General features: G+C 43.3%; 1 protein-coding gene across 2 annotated transcripts; it reads left to right on the top strand.

Annotated features, from left to right (window-relative positions):
* The first annotated feature begins 2,595 nt into the window (after positions 1–2,595).
* Positions 2,596–13,493, top strand: C1QTNF2 (C1q and TNF related 2). Of its 2 annotated transcripts, none has more exons than XM_083719799.1 (3): positions 2,596–2,973; positions 9,866–10,117; positions 11,221–13,493. In XM_083719799.1, exons 2-3 carry the CDS (start codon positions 9,874–9,876, stop codon positions 11,832–11,834), a joined length of 858 nt encoding a protein of 285 aa, XP_083575925.1. In that variant the 5' UTR covers positions 2,596–2,973; positions 9,866–9,873; the 3' UTR covers positions 11,835–13,493. The 2 variants fall into 2 exon arrangements, with proteins under 2 accessions (XP_083575925.1, XP_083575926.1); XM_083719800.1 differs by lacking the exon at positions 2,596–2,973 and adding an exon at positions 8,045–8,157.
* Positions 13,494–13,914: the final 421 nt, after the last annotated feature.

Here is a 13,914-nt window from a genome sequence, read left to right as displayed (position 1 = left end):
CCATCTCCAGTTCCTCTTGATGTTTCTGCCTTTCCCTTGAAGCTCAAGCAACAGCCCTTTTCCATCTTCTCTGTGTTCATTCTCTAGAACTGGACATCCAACCCGCTCTATCCCCAAACTCAGTCCCTTGTGCAATCATTCCTCATGGTTTGCCATGCTATTGAAGTCTGCTGTCACTGCCAAAACTCACATACTGTTTTATCTTCTGTTGCCCTTATTATTGTAAGCCCCGTTTAATGTCCCTGTCCAACAGGAGAATTAATTTAAGGTTCAGCTGCTTTGTGCAACCTTAAAGAAGACACAGTAGCCACAGGGCGAGAACCCATGTTGTCTTATGGGAAAACCCTCTCCCTCTTTACGCACAATTCTGCCTCTTGCAGTTCTGTTCATAAATGTAAATTTATTTAGTTAAAATTGCCTTGCCCGTTGTGCTCCAGTGAAGCTTGCTAAAATTTTGCAATGTCAAAATGAGACTGCAAGCTTTAAAAAGCAGCTTCTATTATTTTTGGCTATGAAACAAGTGTGTGTGGAAGACTCGCATTGCCTGAAGTGTTGTTTTAATACATACTAAATAGGTCACAATATAATTTCCTTCTCTCGTGATTCTATGATTTTATATATGTACTGCACAGCATCTTGGTGCATGATGTTATCTGCAAAAGTGAACTAGCATTAGGTAGAAAACGTGAGCCAAGCCTCTTCAAATGTTGGACTCTGCACAACCTGAATTATTTTGATAGGCTTGGTTGATGCTTCTTTTAGATCCTGGTATTGCTGCTTTTCGTTTATTTGATGTCTGGGGGAAAATTTCTTTAAAAGGCTTTTGGCAATCTCAATAGACCAGCTAAAATCTATCCTGATGAAAGCAAATGTAGTCTAAGCTTAGAATTTTGTTTTTCTAATAGACATGGTTTATAGTATATTCTCTCTAGGGATGTTGCACAAACACTCCCAGACTTCACAAGAGGGATGGGCCAGCACAATATGTACAGTTTTCCAGTAACTAACAAATATAGCCTGGATTTTATGGACATTGGAGCAAAGGGGACTTTGAGAAGGGAGCAGTTGAATCACACAAAAGAGGTGGAAACCTTATGCCCAGGATCAGAAAGGAGCAATTCAATACCCTTCGCATCATCTGCACAAAGTAGTTGCTGGTACCTGGATAAAAGGCATCACCAGTCTAAGGTGGGAGAGGACGCAACTGCAACCAGGTTGCACAAACTACAAAGACGCATGCATGCATGTGCAAAACCAAGGGTGGGACAATGTCATTCGCATTCACCATTAGAATTTAAAACATAACAGAAAAAACAGGCAAGATAGCATGTGTGGATGGTACATGGAGTTCAATCTATTGCCTACAGAAGAAAGGTATCTCCCCAAGGGACATAAACTTCCTTTACCAAAGAATGTGTCTTATGCTGTTACTTTGCATACTATTTCCAGACTGGTAGGTCAAATTTAAAGATGCGGTGAGCACAGCACAACTTATTAAAAGCAACAGCGGCAAGAATCCTTTTAGCCCAAAAATGGAAACAACAAGAAGTACCAACAAAAGAAGAGTGGGAGATGAAAATGATGGACTTTGCGGAACTGGCAAAGCTGACAGGAAAAATCCAAAATCAGCATGATCAAGTATTCCAAAAGGACTGGAGTAAATATATACGCTATTTGAAAGATTACTGTAAGCAATTAACATCGCTAGCAGGGTTGTATGAAGACTTGTAATGAAAATTTTTCTCCCTTTTTATATTTACTTAAAGCTTTTCACAATTAGAAAACACAGAAAATGAAATGATATACCGGTATTATAAAGGTTAACTTTGAAAGCCATGAAGTGGGAGAGAAGGAAGTTGCTGGGCTCTAAAGAGCCAAAGAGACATAAAGTGGATAACAATGATGTGATTGTATACAGTGGTACCTCGGGTTACATACGCTTCAGGTTGCATACGCTTCAGGTTCCACTAACCCAGAAATAGTACCTCGGTATAAGAACTTTGCTTCAGGATGAGAATAGAAATTGTGTGGCAGTGGCGTGGCAGCATCGGGAGCCCACATTAGCTAAAGTGGTGCTTCAGGTTAAGAACAGTTTCAGGTTAAGAACAGACCTTCGAAACGAATTAAGTACGTAACCAGAGGTACCACTGTATTATTATATTATTGTGTCCACATGGAGGATTTTTAGCAGCGCCCACTCATTGTTCTCCCCCTGCCAGCTACATCACCTCCCCTGCTTCAGAAGGTGTATCATCGGTCAATTTTCACTCACTTTTCACAGGAGAAAGAGTGGGAATTCCATTTTATAACTACCAGTGTGGACGCGCCCAAGTACATGCCATATGAGAGGAACTGTAAGCAGACTCTTGGCCAAAGCCTGGCTGAGATTTGATTGGACTGCTGCCTGAAGCCAGATAAAATAGCTGTCGGCCGCCAGATTCTGCCTGCCAGCCAAGCATGTTCTGGAGAGTCTCGTGTTGCTTTTAGGTGACCTTACACAAGCCAGTCTTCTGTCTGTGGGTGATAACACACAACTCCTGGCCCCCTTTAGAGTTTCTGAGCTTCTGCAGAGCAGGGCTTTTTCCTTTTTCCTTTCTTCTTCTCAAGTATCCTGAGCCTTCCAAGCATTTAGCCACATGTGTGTAACGTTTTCTCCCCTGTCTCACGTGACACGAGGCAGAAGCTCAAACATTACACAATAATCAAAATATGCCTCTGGCAAAGCTGAGCCAAAAAGCTGAAGCCGCTGCAAGAAAGTGGGAATGCAAATGAAAGAAACCTATTTTTCCTAACGTCGAGCAAGGCATCTGAGAATGCAAAATCGCGAGCCCTTCGTTTAAAGGAAAGGTTTTGCAAGAATAGCTAGGAATCCCACAAAGCTGGACAACTATGCTCTGCGGTGAAACATCTGTTTGAGATTCTTCAGCTTTCCTACTGGATGTCAGGATCTTTTTCTGGAAGACATTTGTGCTTGTGAGTACTATTTTTATTTATTAAAATGTTTTCTAAAGAAGACGTAACAGCTTGATCCAAGGCTGCAATCCTAATCCCAGTTTCCTGGGAGTAAACCACAATGAATTCAGTACAACTTACTTCTCAGTAGGTATGGTTAGGCTTGCACTGTGAATCCCACTCGCACACTTATTCTCAGGGAAGTGCGCACAGGATCGCAGCCCTGCAGCCCCCATACATGTTTACTCAAAAGTCATTCCCCTCGGGTTTCATGAGGGCACTGTCACAGGTTTAACATTGCGTAGGATGGCAGTCTTTGAACAGTTAATTCCTTGCAGACTGGACGGAACTCCTTAATCGAGCCAATTGCAAGTTAAAAAGAAGAATGCACTGGGGAAAACGCAGTGTTTAATTTATGAGAGTTGTCTGTCTGTGCAACCCTTGTAAAACTTTCCTCTTTCGCACAGAAACTTTGCAATAGGAAGAGTCCCAGGGAATCATTATGCTGGTTCAACAACAGCTAAGTTCCAACTTCTGAAACTGGGGCGGGGGGGGGGGGACAGAGAGAGGGGCCAAGTTCATTCCTGGTATCGTTATCTTCCCTCTTGCTGAACTCCACACCAGACAATTACTAACTACCCTTTTAGACTTGAAGACTCCACACTACCCTTAAGGTGTTGTGTCAGGGGTGCTAACCTGAATAAAATATTGTAGGGGCCCAGGTAAGACCCATCCCGCATAACAGATCACATAATTTAAATGGCAATACCCATCAACTTGGGGAGCACGGCCCCCTAAAATAGTTTATTGGGGGGCCAAAGCCCCCTCAGCCGCTAGGATATGGCTCCTATGTGTCATGTTCTGATCAGAGGATGTGCTGTTTTTATACTAACCTCCTAGCCCTGTTTCTCCTAGAGACCCCCCACAATTTTACCCCCCACAAATTCCAACAGTTTAGAATCTGTAGCCACACAGATTTGGTCTGAAGTGGCAGTTGCCACGTAACCTTTTGCCTTTGGAGGTCAAATTAAAGTTTCTAACAGGATCAGTCTACTCCCCTTATCTACCAAACAAAAGCTCAGGTGAAGGCAAAAAAAAAAACCCTCCCATCTTTCCAAATAGCTTCAAATCAATAATAACAATTCAATTTCTTAGTACCCCTTCACCATTAGGTTCCCTTGTGGGTTACAACATTAGAAAGATACAAGATTAAAATGAGTTTAAACTATTTAATGTCAAGAATGGCTGGATTCATATTCAGTTGTCAAAGGATAGAATAAAGAGGGGCATCAAATCCTACAGTCTACAACCGAATCCAGCTTCTTTTTCCCCATTACAGTATTGCAGAGTGAGATTTCACCAACACCTTCCTTTCAATAAATAGGACTTGAGAAAATCAAAAGACAATAACAACAATTAATAGGACTTGTTACGTTTCATAAGTCAATTCCTGTTCTTAGATCCTACAGATTACCCCTCCCTCAGACAACTCTCATTGGCAAGCTAGCTGGAACCTAACAAAAATGTAGACTTGGGCCGCAGTGCCATACCTACCGGTACTTGCTGCCACTTTTGTTGAACTCAGGCTATGTACACATTAGTGGCTGAAAACACAGTGAGGTGGTTTCCCACTGCTGCGTTTCAAGTTTCATTTGCACGTTGCAAATGGGGATGGAGATGAATGTCTCCACTCAACTCCCATTACCTGCTTGGTTTCCCCATGCCTGCAACCCCCCTGAAAGTGGCTTTGGGTTTTCAAATCAGATGGAAGGTGGTTTGAAGGGAAAACGACCTACATATAGCAGCATTTCTCAAGAAACATTTTGCCTCACAACAACCCTGTAAAGTAGGCTAGGCTGAGAGATGGTGACTGGTGCAGAGGCTCATGCCTGAGTAGGATTCCCTGTGCCTTGTCCAGCACTCTAAGCACAACACTGATGAGTCAACAAATAAATTATATCTGCGCTACTTTTGTTCTCATGGTTTTTATTTCTTTGGAGGGTGGCTTTTATGGTTCATGTCGCAAATGTAGTTGGACCGAGCTTTGTTTTCTTTTTATTGTCAGCTGCCTTGAGCAACTTTACATTGTAAAAGACAGGATATAAATATTTATAGAGCAACAGTGTCTGAAAAGGGAACTATAAAATAGCCCTTTTTAGTAAGAAGGATGGCAAATGTAGATGAATATCCCTACACAGGTTCCAGGGCTGAATCACCCCTGCTGTTACTCAAATTCAGTCCTGGAGATCCTAGGCTGAAAATTAAACCTTGGTAAGATATCCAAAGAGCAGCACAGTTTTTTGGGGGTGGGCGGTTATTGGAAGGGGTGTCTCAGATGTGGGTGAGTCTCCGTACAGTATTTAATTTCTTCAGCAATCAAGGATCCATTTTAGCTCTGCTGATTGTAAACGCTCTACAGAGTAGAAGGAGTTGTGGTCTCCACACAGATGATGGGAACCCACACAATGGAAAAAATTACAACTCCCCCCTCCCCATCCAATATGATTTATTCCCACCCCCTCAGTGACTTCCTGTATTTCTAGTTCTTTGCTTGAGGCATCATATGGATGTGCTGTTAGCCTGTTCAAAGATTCAGCTGCCTTCTGCTGAGCCAGGACACTGGTTAATCTTCCTCTGTATTGTCTCCACTGACTGGTAGAGTCTACTCAAGTTGAACACCCCCCCCCAAAAAAAAAAAACACACCACCCAGTTAAAGGGCTCCTTCTCAGGGGCCTGACCTGGGATCTTCATGATATGGTGCTAGTTTTAGTAACAAAAAAGTTTATTACACAGTCCCTAAAAAAACTGCAGTTTTCAAGTGATCAATAGAGGGGCATGGGGAGGTTTGAAAGTTGTTGGATTACAGTGTTAGAGCTCAGATTATATAGGTGTCAAATGGCTCCTTAAACCAAGGTTACAGTTGCCAAAACGGAATGTCTAGTTGCTATTTGGGGGCAATGATTTTTAAAATGATTGACTGTGATTGATTCTCAGTTAAACCTCTGACTAATTCAGATGACAACCTTCAGCAAAGTTAAGAGCCTTGAGAATTTAAAGAAAAGTCACTTGATCCAGGGACAAATATATTGCCCTGTTCTGACCCCTTTTTCTTAATGGTGACTGCTCCTGCTCAGGCTGCACAGAAAAAACATTTGGGTTCCAGAAATTCATTTCAATTGTGCAGATAAAACGTAACTGATAGAATTCTACAGGGTGGGGTACTAAGTGTGCGAAAACAGCCCAGATCCAACGATCCCCAGGCATGCACCTCCAGATGGTGGAGTTAACAGGCGCTCTTCCCTTGGCTGCAAGGAGTCAAAAGTCAGGTGCAAAATGTGCCTGATGCCTGGCTACTTTCAAACACCACTGGATTAGACCCTTCTTGCTTTGGAAAGAAAGAGTGCCTTATATGTAAGCTGGAAATCACACTGTGCATGAGAATTAAACATCTTACAAGTCTGTATCTCAAAGGCTTCAGCTGATGAGTTCCAGAGGCCACTGGATCGAAAGCCAGTCCTTTTCTTGGACAGAACCCCTCTGCACCAAAAATAAAATAAAATAAAATGCAGTCATACCTCGGATTACAGATGCTTCAGGTTGCATTTTTTTCGGGTTACAAACCGCCGAAACCCGGAAGTACCAGAACGGGTTACTTCCAGGTTTTGGCCATCACGCATGTGCAGAAGCACTAAATCACGCTTTGCGCATGCACAGAAGCACCGAATCGCAACCCGCACATGCACAGATGTGCCGCTGCGGGTTCAGAACGTGCATCCCGCACGGATCACGTTCACAACCCGAGTGTCCACTGTAAAATAAAGTAGGAAGGACGAAGGAAGTGCATTCTTCCCGCTGTTATAAGAAAAAACTGCTCCCTTCCCCTTATGGGGTATTCCAGAGCCCATATAGAGTCCTTAAGTGGGTTCCCTATCAGTAGCAGAAAATAACAGAAGCCAACCAGAGTATATTCAGAAGCAAAGCAGCTAGTAAGCCTGGTCTTTATTCAAGGAACTGTTGCAACATGGTCCTCACTCCCCACACGCAGGAGGGAGGAGAACCCTGAACAATGGCGCGCAAGCCCTTATCTAGACTTTTGAAATTGCCCACCCTGTAGCCTGAGACCACCACCCCCTAAAACATCATACATATAGCACATTTCCATGCACTCTGGTTTCCGTCACGGTGTTCCGTTGTGCCAGAAGCGGTTTAGTCATGCTGGCCACATGACCTGGAAAGCTGTCTGTGGACAAACGCCGGCTCCCTCGGCCTGAAAGCGAGATGAGAGCCGCTACCCCATAGTCGCCTTTGACTGGACTTTACCATCTGGAGTCCTTTACCTTTTACTACATATATCACAGAAGGAGGCAATCTACAGCACAAATCCGGCCTGCCAGGATACCTGATAATGGTTACTGATTACATTACCTGGGCAGTCTGGCAATTCTTTTGTGATGGTTAATACTTTAGTTCCTGAATCCAGGTCACAGGCTCACCCTATTCATACACAAATATGCCCTTAAGGGAGGATTTGCAAGCAAAAAAGACAATAGGAAGGCTTTCCCCATTTGCCTCCCTTCCTGCAGGGGAATATTTGAGGTCATTGGGAGAGTCAAAATGGCTTCAGGATTGCTCTCCCATACTATTTCAGACACATGGCTCATATATTTAGATATGTGTGCATTTATGAATATTTATTCTATATTTGAGACCTTAAAATTCTTATAACACTACCACTGCTTTCCATTCTATCCAGCAAATGTGGCTGGCCTTTAGATTCAGTGATGGCTCCTCGGCCCCTTTCTGCCCTGTTGTTTCTCAGCTGCTGGATTTCTCCGCCTAAGAAGCAAAGTTATAAATGCTGATATTACCACTGGCGGAGTGGAAGCAACATATATTTATTCTGGCTTCTCAGTGCTTTAAAAATTAAGTCTGCCTGGAGGCTACAGCCCTTGACCTGGAAATTCTGACTGTAAAACTCAGATGTGTGTGTGGATTGGCTGTCATTGCTTAATGCTGTCATTCCCCATGATGGGGAAATACTTTGCAGATGTCCAGACCCATTCACTTCTCATTACTCTACTTTTTTTATGGATCAAGCTCTGGCAGGTTTTATGTCTGAGGCCCCGGTTGTGACCCCTCCATCCCTCTGGCTAACAAAAGGGGCATGAGAATTTGATAAAGTTTATACATCTGGTTTTGAAAACGTACAAGGAAAGATGGTATTCAATAGGCACCAGCTTGCGTATTTCAGACATCAGGTATTACTACAATAATTGTGCAGTATTAATGGAGCAATTCACCAGTAACTGCTCAGTATGTGAAAAGCAGTTGCAAACAGAGGGAAATAGAGATTAGCCCCACCCCCAGCCTGCTTTTGCATGCTCTTAATCCCTAAATAACATTAATTTGTAACACATTTCTCCAGCAAGTGATTTGAGATGAGAAGATCCATGGCAAAGGATGCAGTGTGTGTTTCATTCCTGCCCCCGCCCCCAAATATGCCACGCACACACAATTTATTCCCTACCAACCCAGATCTAAGGATAGGCTTGGGAAGTGATGAGTCTTATTTTTTATGTTATGTTACTGGAATTTATCCTCCTCCCATCTCTACAGCTCAGAGCAGGAAATGACACCCATTCATATATATATAAAGCCAAATTCACATAGTACACTGTTCCATGACTTAACCATGTTTAAGATCAGAGTTTTATTAATGAATTGCCTTTACCTTTCAAATGCATCTAAGATGCTGCATAGTCATTGTTTTATCTTCATAACATCCTTGGAAGGCAAGTCACTTTTTCTTATTTCTCCTACTGTATTTTGTCCGTTTCCTGAAGCTGAGATTATGGTGATAGCAATCTTAATGGTAATTGTAGTAATGCAACAATGCTAAGCATGTACATCACAGTCAAGAGTCCTCAAAGAACTCCATATAAATTATCTCCAGTAATCCCCTTACAGCAAATGGGAACTGATGCTTGACTAAAGCAACCTATGTAGTTCATATCTCTAAGAAGGACTTGATTGGCAGTTAGCATCATGGCAGTAGTTAAGAGCTGCCCAGGAATTTGGCAGTGAAGGAAGGAAACAGATAAAAAGAGCTGAACGTCAGCTTCCTGGCTCACACTAGCTTCCTCTACTTCTGGTATGACCTGTTTAAAGCTATTTATTTTGCGCATGGCTGTGCTTCAAATTCAAGAAGACGATCCACTGTTGTTGTTTAGTCGTTTAGTCGTGTCTGACTCTTCATGACCCCATGGACCAGAGCATGCCAGGCACTCCTGTCTTCCACTGCCTCCCGCAGTTTGGTCAAACTCACACTGGTAGCTTCGAGAACAAGCCCACACTAATTCAAAAGCACTTCTGTTTAACTTCACCTTCCTCATGCTGCAAACTCTCAAAATCCAAACAGCATTGGAAGGGCAACGTGACACCAGAAAGAACTAGGCGGGGATTTTGGCAGTCTGGGGAGAGGATGAATAAAAAGCTAAATGACAAGTTTCTCATTATACCAGAGAGAATTTACACACAAGGCTTCACAAAGTCTTTGGCGTGTTAGGGCAGGCCACGTGTTGACTGGATATTGCTAGCTAACCCAGCCTTGGGTCTTTATTCCAGTGTGGCTGGCTCCTAGCACGACATCAGCCTCTGTGGCATTGCAGAAGGTTCTGGAATGCTCTTGAGATAGATCAGGTTCATGTGCTGTGCCTAGCAGAACTGTGCCACCCAAGCAGCTCTGCCGTCATCTGCCTGTATGCTCAAGTCAGCCCTTTCCCATCAAAAGTTCTTTGGACATGGACCCTGGGATGCATATGGATTTGAACCCTGTCTGCTCTGAACCTTGTGGCGCTTACGTGTGCCTGCTGGAATACAAGCCCATAACTGTCTGCCTTTAATTTCTTACAGGCGTCACCATGATCTCCCTGGTTCTGTTTGTCTGGATTGTGCCCTGCGTGGCCAGTCAGATTGTCAGCAGCTTTGCGAAAGCAGAAAGTCAGAAAGGTTCCAAGCAGGTCATCTGCAGCGTGCCAGGACCACAAGGCCCTCCTGGTGTGCCTGGAGCTCCAGGTTCCCCTGGGACGATGGGAAGGATGGGTTTCCCAGGAAAAGATGGACAAGATGGAAAGGACGGGGAGAAAGGGGAGACAGGGGAGGAAGGTAAGAGACTACTGCTTCCTTTTAAAGCTCAGTCTGTCACAACAGGAAGTGACACAAAGCAGGAGCATCCAAATGGGTCAATCCCAAAGCAGTCCCAATTGGGTGCCTACCTGCCCTTATTAATGGTGTACTGTTAAATTTTGAAGTGCAGGTACTTTTCATGACACTCCTAATAGCCACGTCCCTTCTAAACAAACAAAACTAGACTTTTTACCAGTGCAGCAGACATTACGTCTGCATGTTTGAATTTTTAGAGATCTTATTGTTTGAAAACTATGGTGGGTCTCTTTTTTTTTAGTCATGAGGCTTGAGTTTCTCACGAGACTCTGGGAGAAACCAGGCACCAAAATGACACAGGTGCTAATATCTCACATAGTCTGAGCAAGGATGACGCTATAAGATGTGTCATTGTCTCTGAAAAATGAAACAACAGCATTATTATTATTATTATTATTATTATTATTATTATTAGCCAAGTGATTAGCCACAGTATTAAAACTGTGAAAGGGAATTATGGGGCAAAGAATTATGGGAATTATGTTTCTGCCTTCAAACAGGAGCCAGCGCTCCATCTTTTTCTGTTAAAAATAGTGGCGTGTATCCAACATTTCTGCGCAGCTCACACAGCAGACTTCCACATGTGCAACAGATTCCCCCTCCTCTCCCCTGTAGCCCCTCACCTGCCCTCAAAATCTGCTACAGAGGATTGAAGGACACCCCCCACACACACACACACAGCAGATTGGGGGTGGCACAGGGAGAGGAGGGAGAAATTGTACTTGGTGAGCATGAGTGGAATTTGTTTTGTGTAGGGTTGGATTCAAACCATGTTTTTAAAAGTCCAGAACCTATTTTGTGTGTGTGTGTTATCATATATACTAATATTCCAGGCTCAGATACTGACACTTTAAAGCAGTGAAAGTAGCTAAATGCTGCTCTGCCCCCACACTCAATATAGACAGAATCTGTTCTTGAAAGGAGTTCCTATTGCACATCCTGGACCACAGCTATTGCCCCTGCACGTAGCAATGTCTTGGAAACACCCTAAAACTCCAGTGGCAGCTAAGTGGCCAGTTACTTACGGAAGTCCATTTCTCTCCTAGGTCCACAAGGCAAGACAGGAAATCCCGGCAAGCCAGGGCCAAAGGGAAAGGTGGGAACCATTGGCAAAGCTGGTCCTCGTGGTCCAAAGGGACTGAAGGGGAACCCCGGGAAAAGCGGAGGTGTGGGGAAGAAAGGCCCCAAAGGAGCCCTCGGGGACCCTGGGATGCCAGGCCCCTGCAGCTGTGGGGCAAACAAAGCCAAATCCGCCTTCTCTGTTGCGGTGACCAAAAGCTACCCGAGAGAGAGGCTGCCCATCAAATTTGACAAGATCCTCATGAACGAAGGTGCAAACTACAACAGTTCCAGCGGGAAATTTGTGTGCAGCATCCCCGGCATCTACTACTTCACTTACGACATCACTTTGGCCAATAAACACTTGGCCATTGGGCTGGTGCACAACGGGCAGTACAGAATAAAAACGTTCGATGCCAATACCGGGAACCATGACATAGCTTCTGGATCGACTATCCTGTCCTTGAAGCAGGATGATGAGGTCTGGCTGCAGATATTCTACTCAGAACAGAATGGACTCTTTTATGACCCTTACTGGACAGACAGCCTTTTCACTGGCTTTCTGATCTATCCTGACCAGGAATATCTCAATGAAATATAAAGGGAAAACTGTTGACAACAGCAACACCAGCCAACTCTAACAGGAAGTCGGACATGGAAAATGAGAGCTGCAATAATCTTTGAAATAGTCCCATCTTTGCAGAAGCAGTCTTAACCTGGACTGTGTCCCAGAGGCATTGCTATCACGTTTATAGATGATAAGCACATGGCACACGTTCGATGAACTACAATTCCAAACATCTCTGAACATTGGCTAAGCTAACCGGGGCTGATGGGAGTTGGAGTCCAACAGAGTCTGGAAGGCACCATGTTGCCTATCTCAATCTAAGCCTTGATGTTTCTTTGTGTCTGTGGGCCCCCTTAAAGAATCAGCCTAGCTTATAAATTCTGAGCTTATAAATTCTTATAAAATCATTTGTGGCCAGTCGCCATTGCAATATAATTCCCCCCAAACCCAGTAAGGCAATCCAAGTATATGTTGAAACATATCCATTTACAGAATGACAAATTATAAAAACTTTAAAATTGTAATGCCCCCTCCCCAAATCATTTAGAGCAGTGTTTCCCAAACTTTTTCAAAAACGAAAGACCCAATTTTGCTTATCTGTCTCAATAATCTGCATGTATCCTGAAACCTGTCAGGCACAGCCCCTCCTTTGGCTAATCCAATCAAGTCTCTTGTTCTCCATCTTAAATCAATGCAAACTCAGATGACAAGATCATTGGGTTTTTCTAAAGCCCCTTTTGTTTTGCTCAGAATCTATCCTGATGATGTGTTCTGGAGAACTCCCAAAAGGTTGCCCACAACTGTGACATTTGGGTTGGTCCTAAGGAAAGTGTTGCTATCTGCAGCTTACTTATAGAAGCAATGAATGATCACGGTTCTCTGCCTAATGAGACACTAAGAAACCACCAAAGGCAAACAAAAAAGGAATAATTTATAAAGAAAGATGGAGATGACCACATTATTTTAACAGTGGAAGAAAGATTATGATATTCAAAATCAGGAGCTCAACACTGAAGTGTCTTCAAGAGATCACAACACAGAATGATCAGAATATTATTTTCCCTGAATCTTTTTGTGTCCCATAATTTTGTCCTCACAGCTACTGCAAATCTCAACTGAAGTTAGTTAGGTATGGTGGAATGTTGGGTTAAGGCCAAGGAAACTTGGGTTCAAATCCCCCCTTAGCTCACTTGGTAACTTTGGGCCCATCACTATCCCTCAGCTAAACCTACCTCACAGGGTTGTTGTGAGGATAAAATGGAGGAAGGGCTTTGAAATCCTTGGAGGGGAGGCAATGTTGTTAATGAATAATAAATAATTGGTAAAGGAAAGAAGATAAATAGAAACCAACATGTATCAGCCACTTTAGGCTTTAATGTTGTATGCATACTGCCACCTAGTGACTACCATCTTCATTGCAGAAGGTGCTGCCTGAACAATACAATTTTGCAACCAAGCACTGGTGTTTTCACAAGTCAATAAAAGTGCCCTTTACCATGCTCACTGCACGTACAAGCAAACGATGCCATGCAGTTTTAAATGTACAGAAATCCAGGTATGTTTTTTTCCCATCAGCTGAGGGTGGGTGGCTTTCCATTTGCATTTTCAACCCTTAGGAACGTTTTGTCAGTGCTTCCCGATATGGACCTTACATAACAAATGAATAATAAAAATCCAATTTTTTGGTGTGCACTTTCAGGAGGTGAACAAGAAATGTTTCCATGTGTTTTTTCCAGTTGTCAATATTCACTGCTCTTCTACACCATTGATCACTTTATCAGAATGTAGCAGAGCTGTGTTTCCCTCTCACCTCAGTCAATTTCCCCCAACCTTTTCTGTACTGGGCATGTTCATTTCTGTACCTGCACCTGCAAGTGCGCAAGAGTAAACATTTACCAGCCTTAGATACCATGTTTCACAATGGGCAAAATGGAGACTTGTTTTCTTGATGGGAAGCAGTATCTATTTCCATTTGTTTTTGGGGGGTTGTGTTTTAATACTGAGCTCTTCTACAAGACTTGTTACAGAATTGTGCACGAAGAGGTTCTTGTGCTAGACTTCCACATTAGAACCCTTTCTTAAAAAGTCCATTGTTTGCACTGATCCTACAACA

The sequence above is a fragment of the Podarcis gaigeae genome (assembly GCF_964106915.1).
Source record: "Podarcis gaigeae genome assembly, chromosome: 2".
Lineage (NCBI taxonomy): Eukaryota > Metazoa > Chordata > Lepidosauria > Squamata > Lacertidae > Podarcis > Podarcis gaigeae.
The sequence above is the reverse complement of the archived record's forward strand: the minus strand, read 5'-3'. Positions and strand labels throughout refer to the sequence as shown.

Excerpts from the sequence above, each read along its gene's own strand:
- C1QTNF2 (XM_083719799.1), top strand. The coding sequence starts at position 9,874 with ATGATCTCCCTGGTTCTGTTTGTCTGGATTGTGCCCTGCGTGGCCAGT. Across the intron at positions 10,118-11,220 it reads AGGGGAGACAGGGGAGGAAG|GTCCACAAGGCAAGACAGGA; the intron begins GTAAGAGACTAC and ends TTTCTCTCCTAG.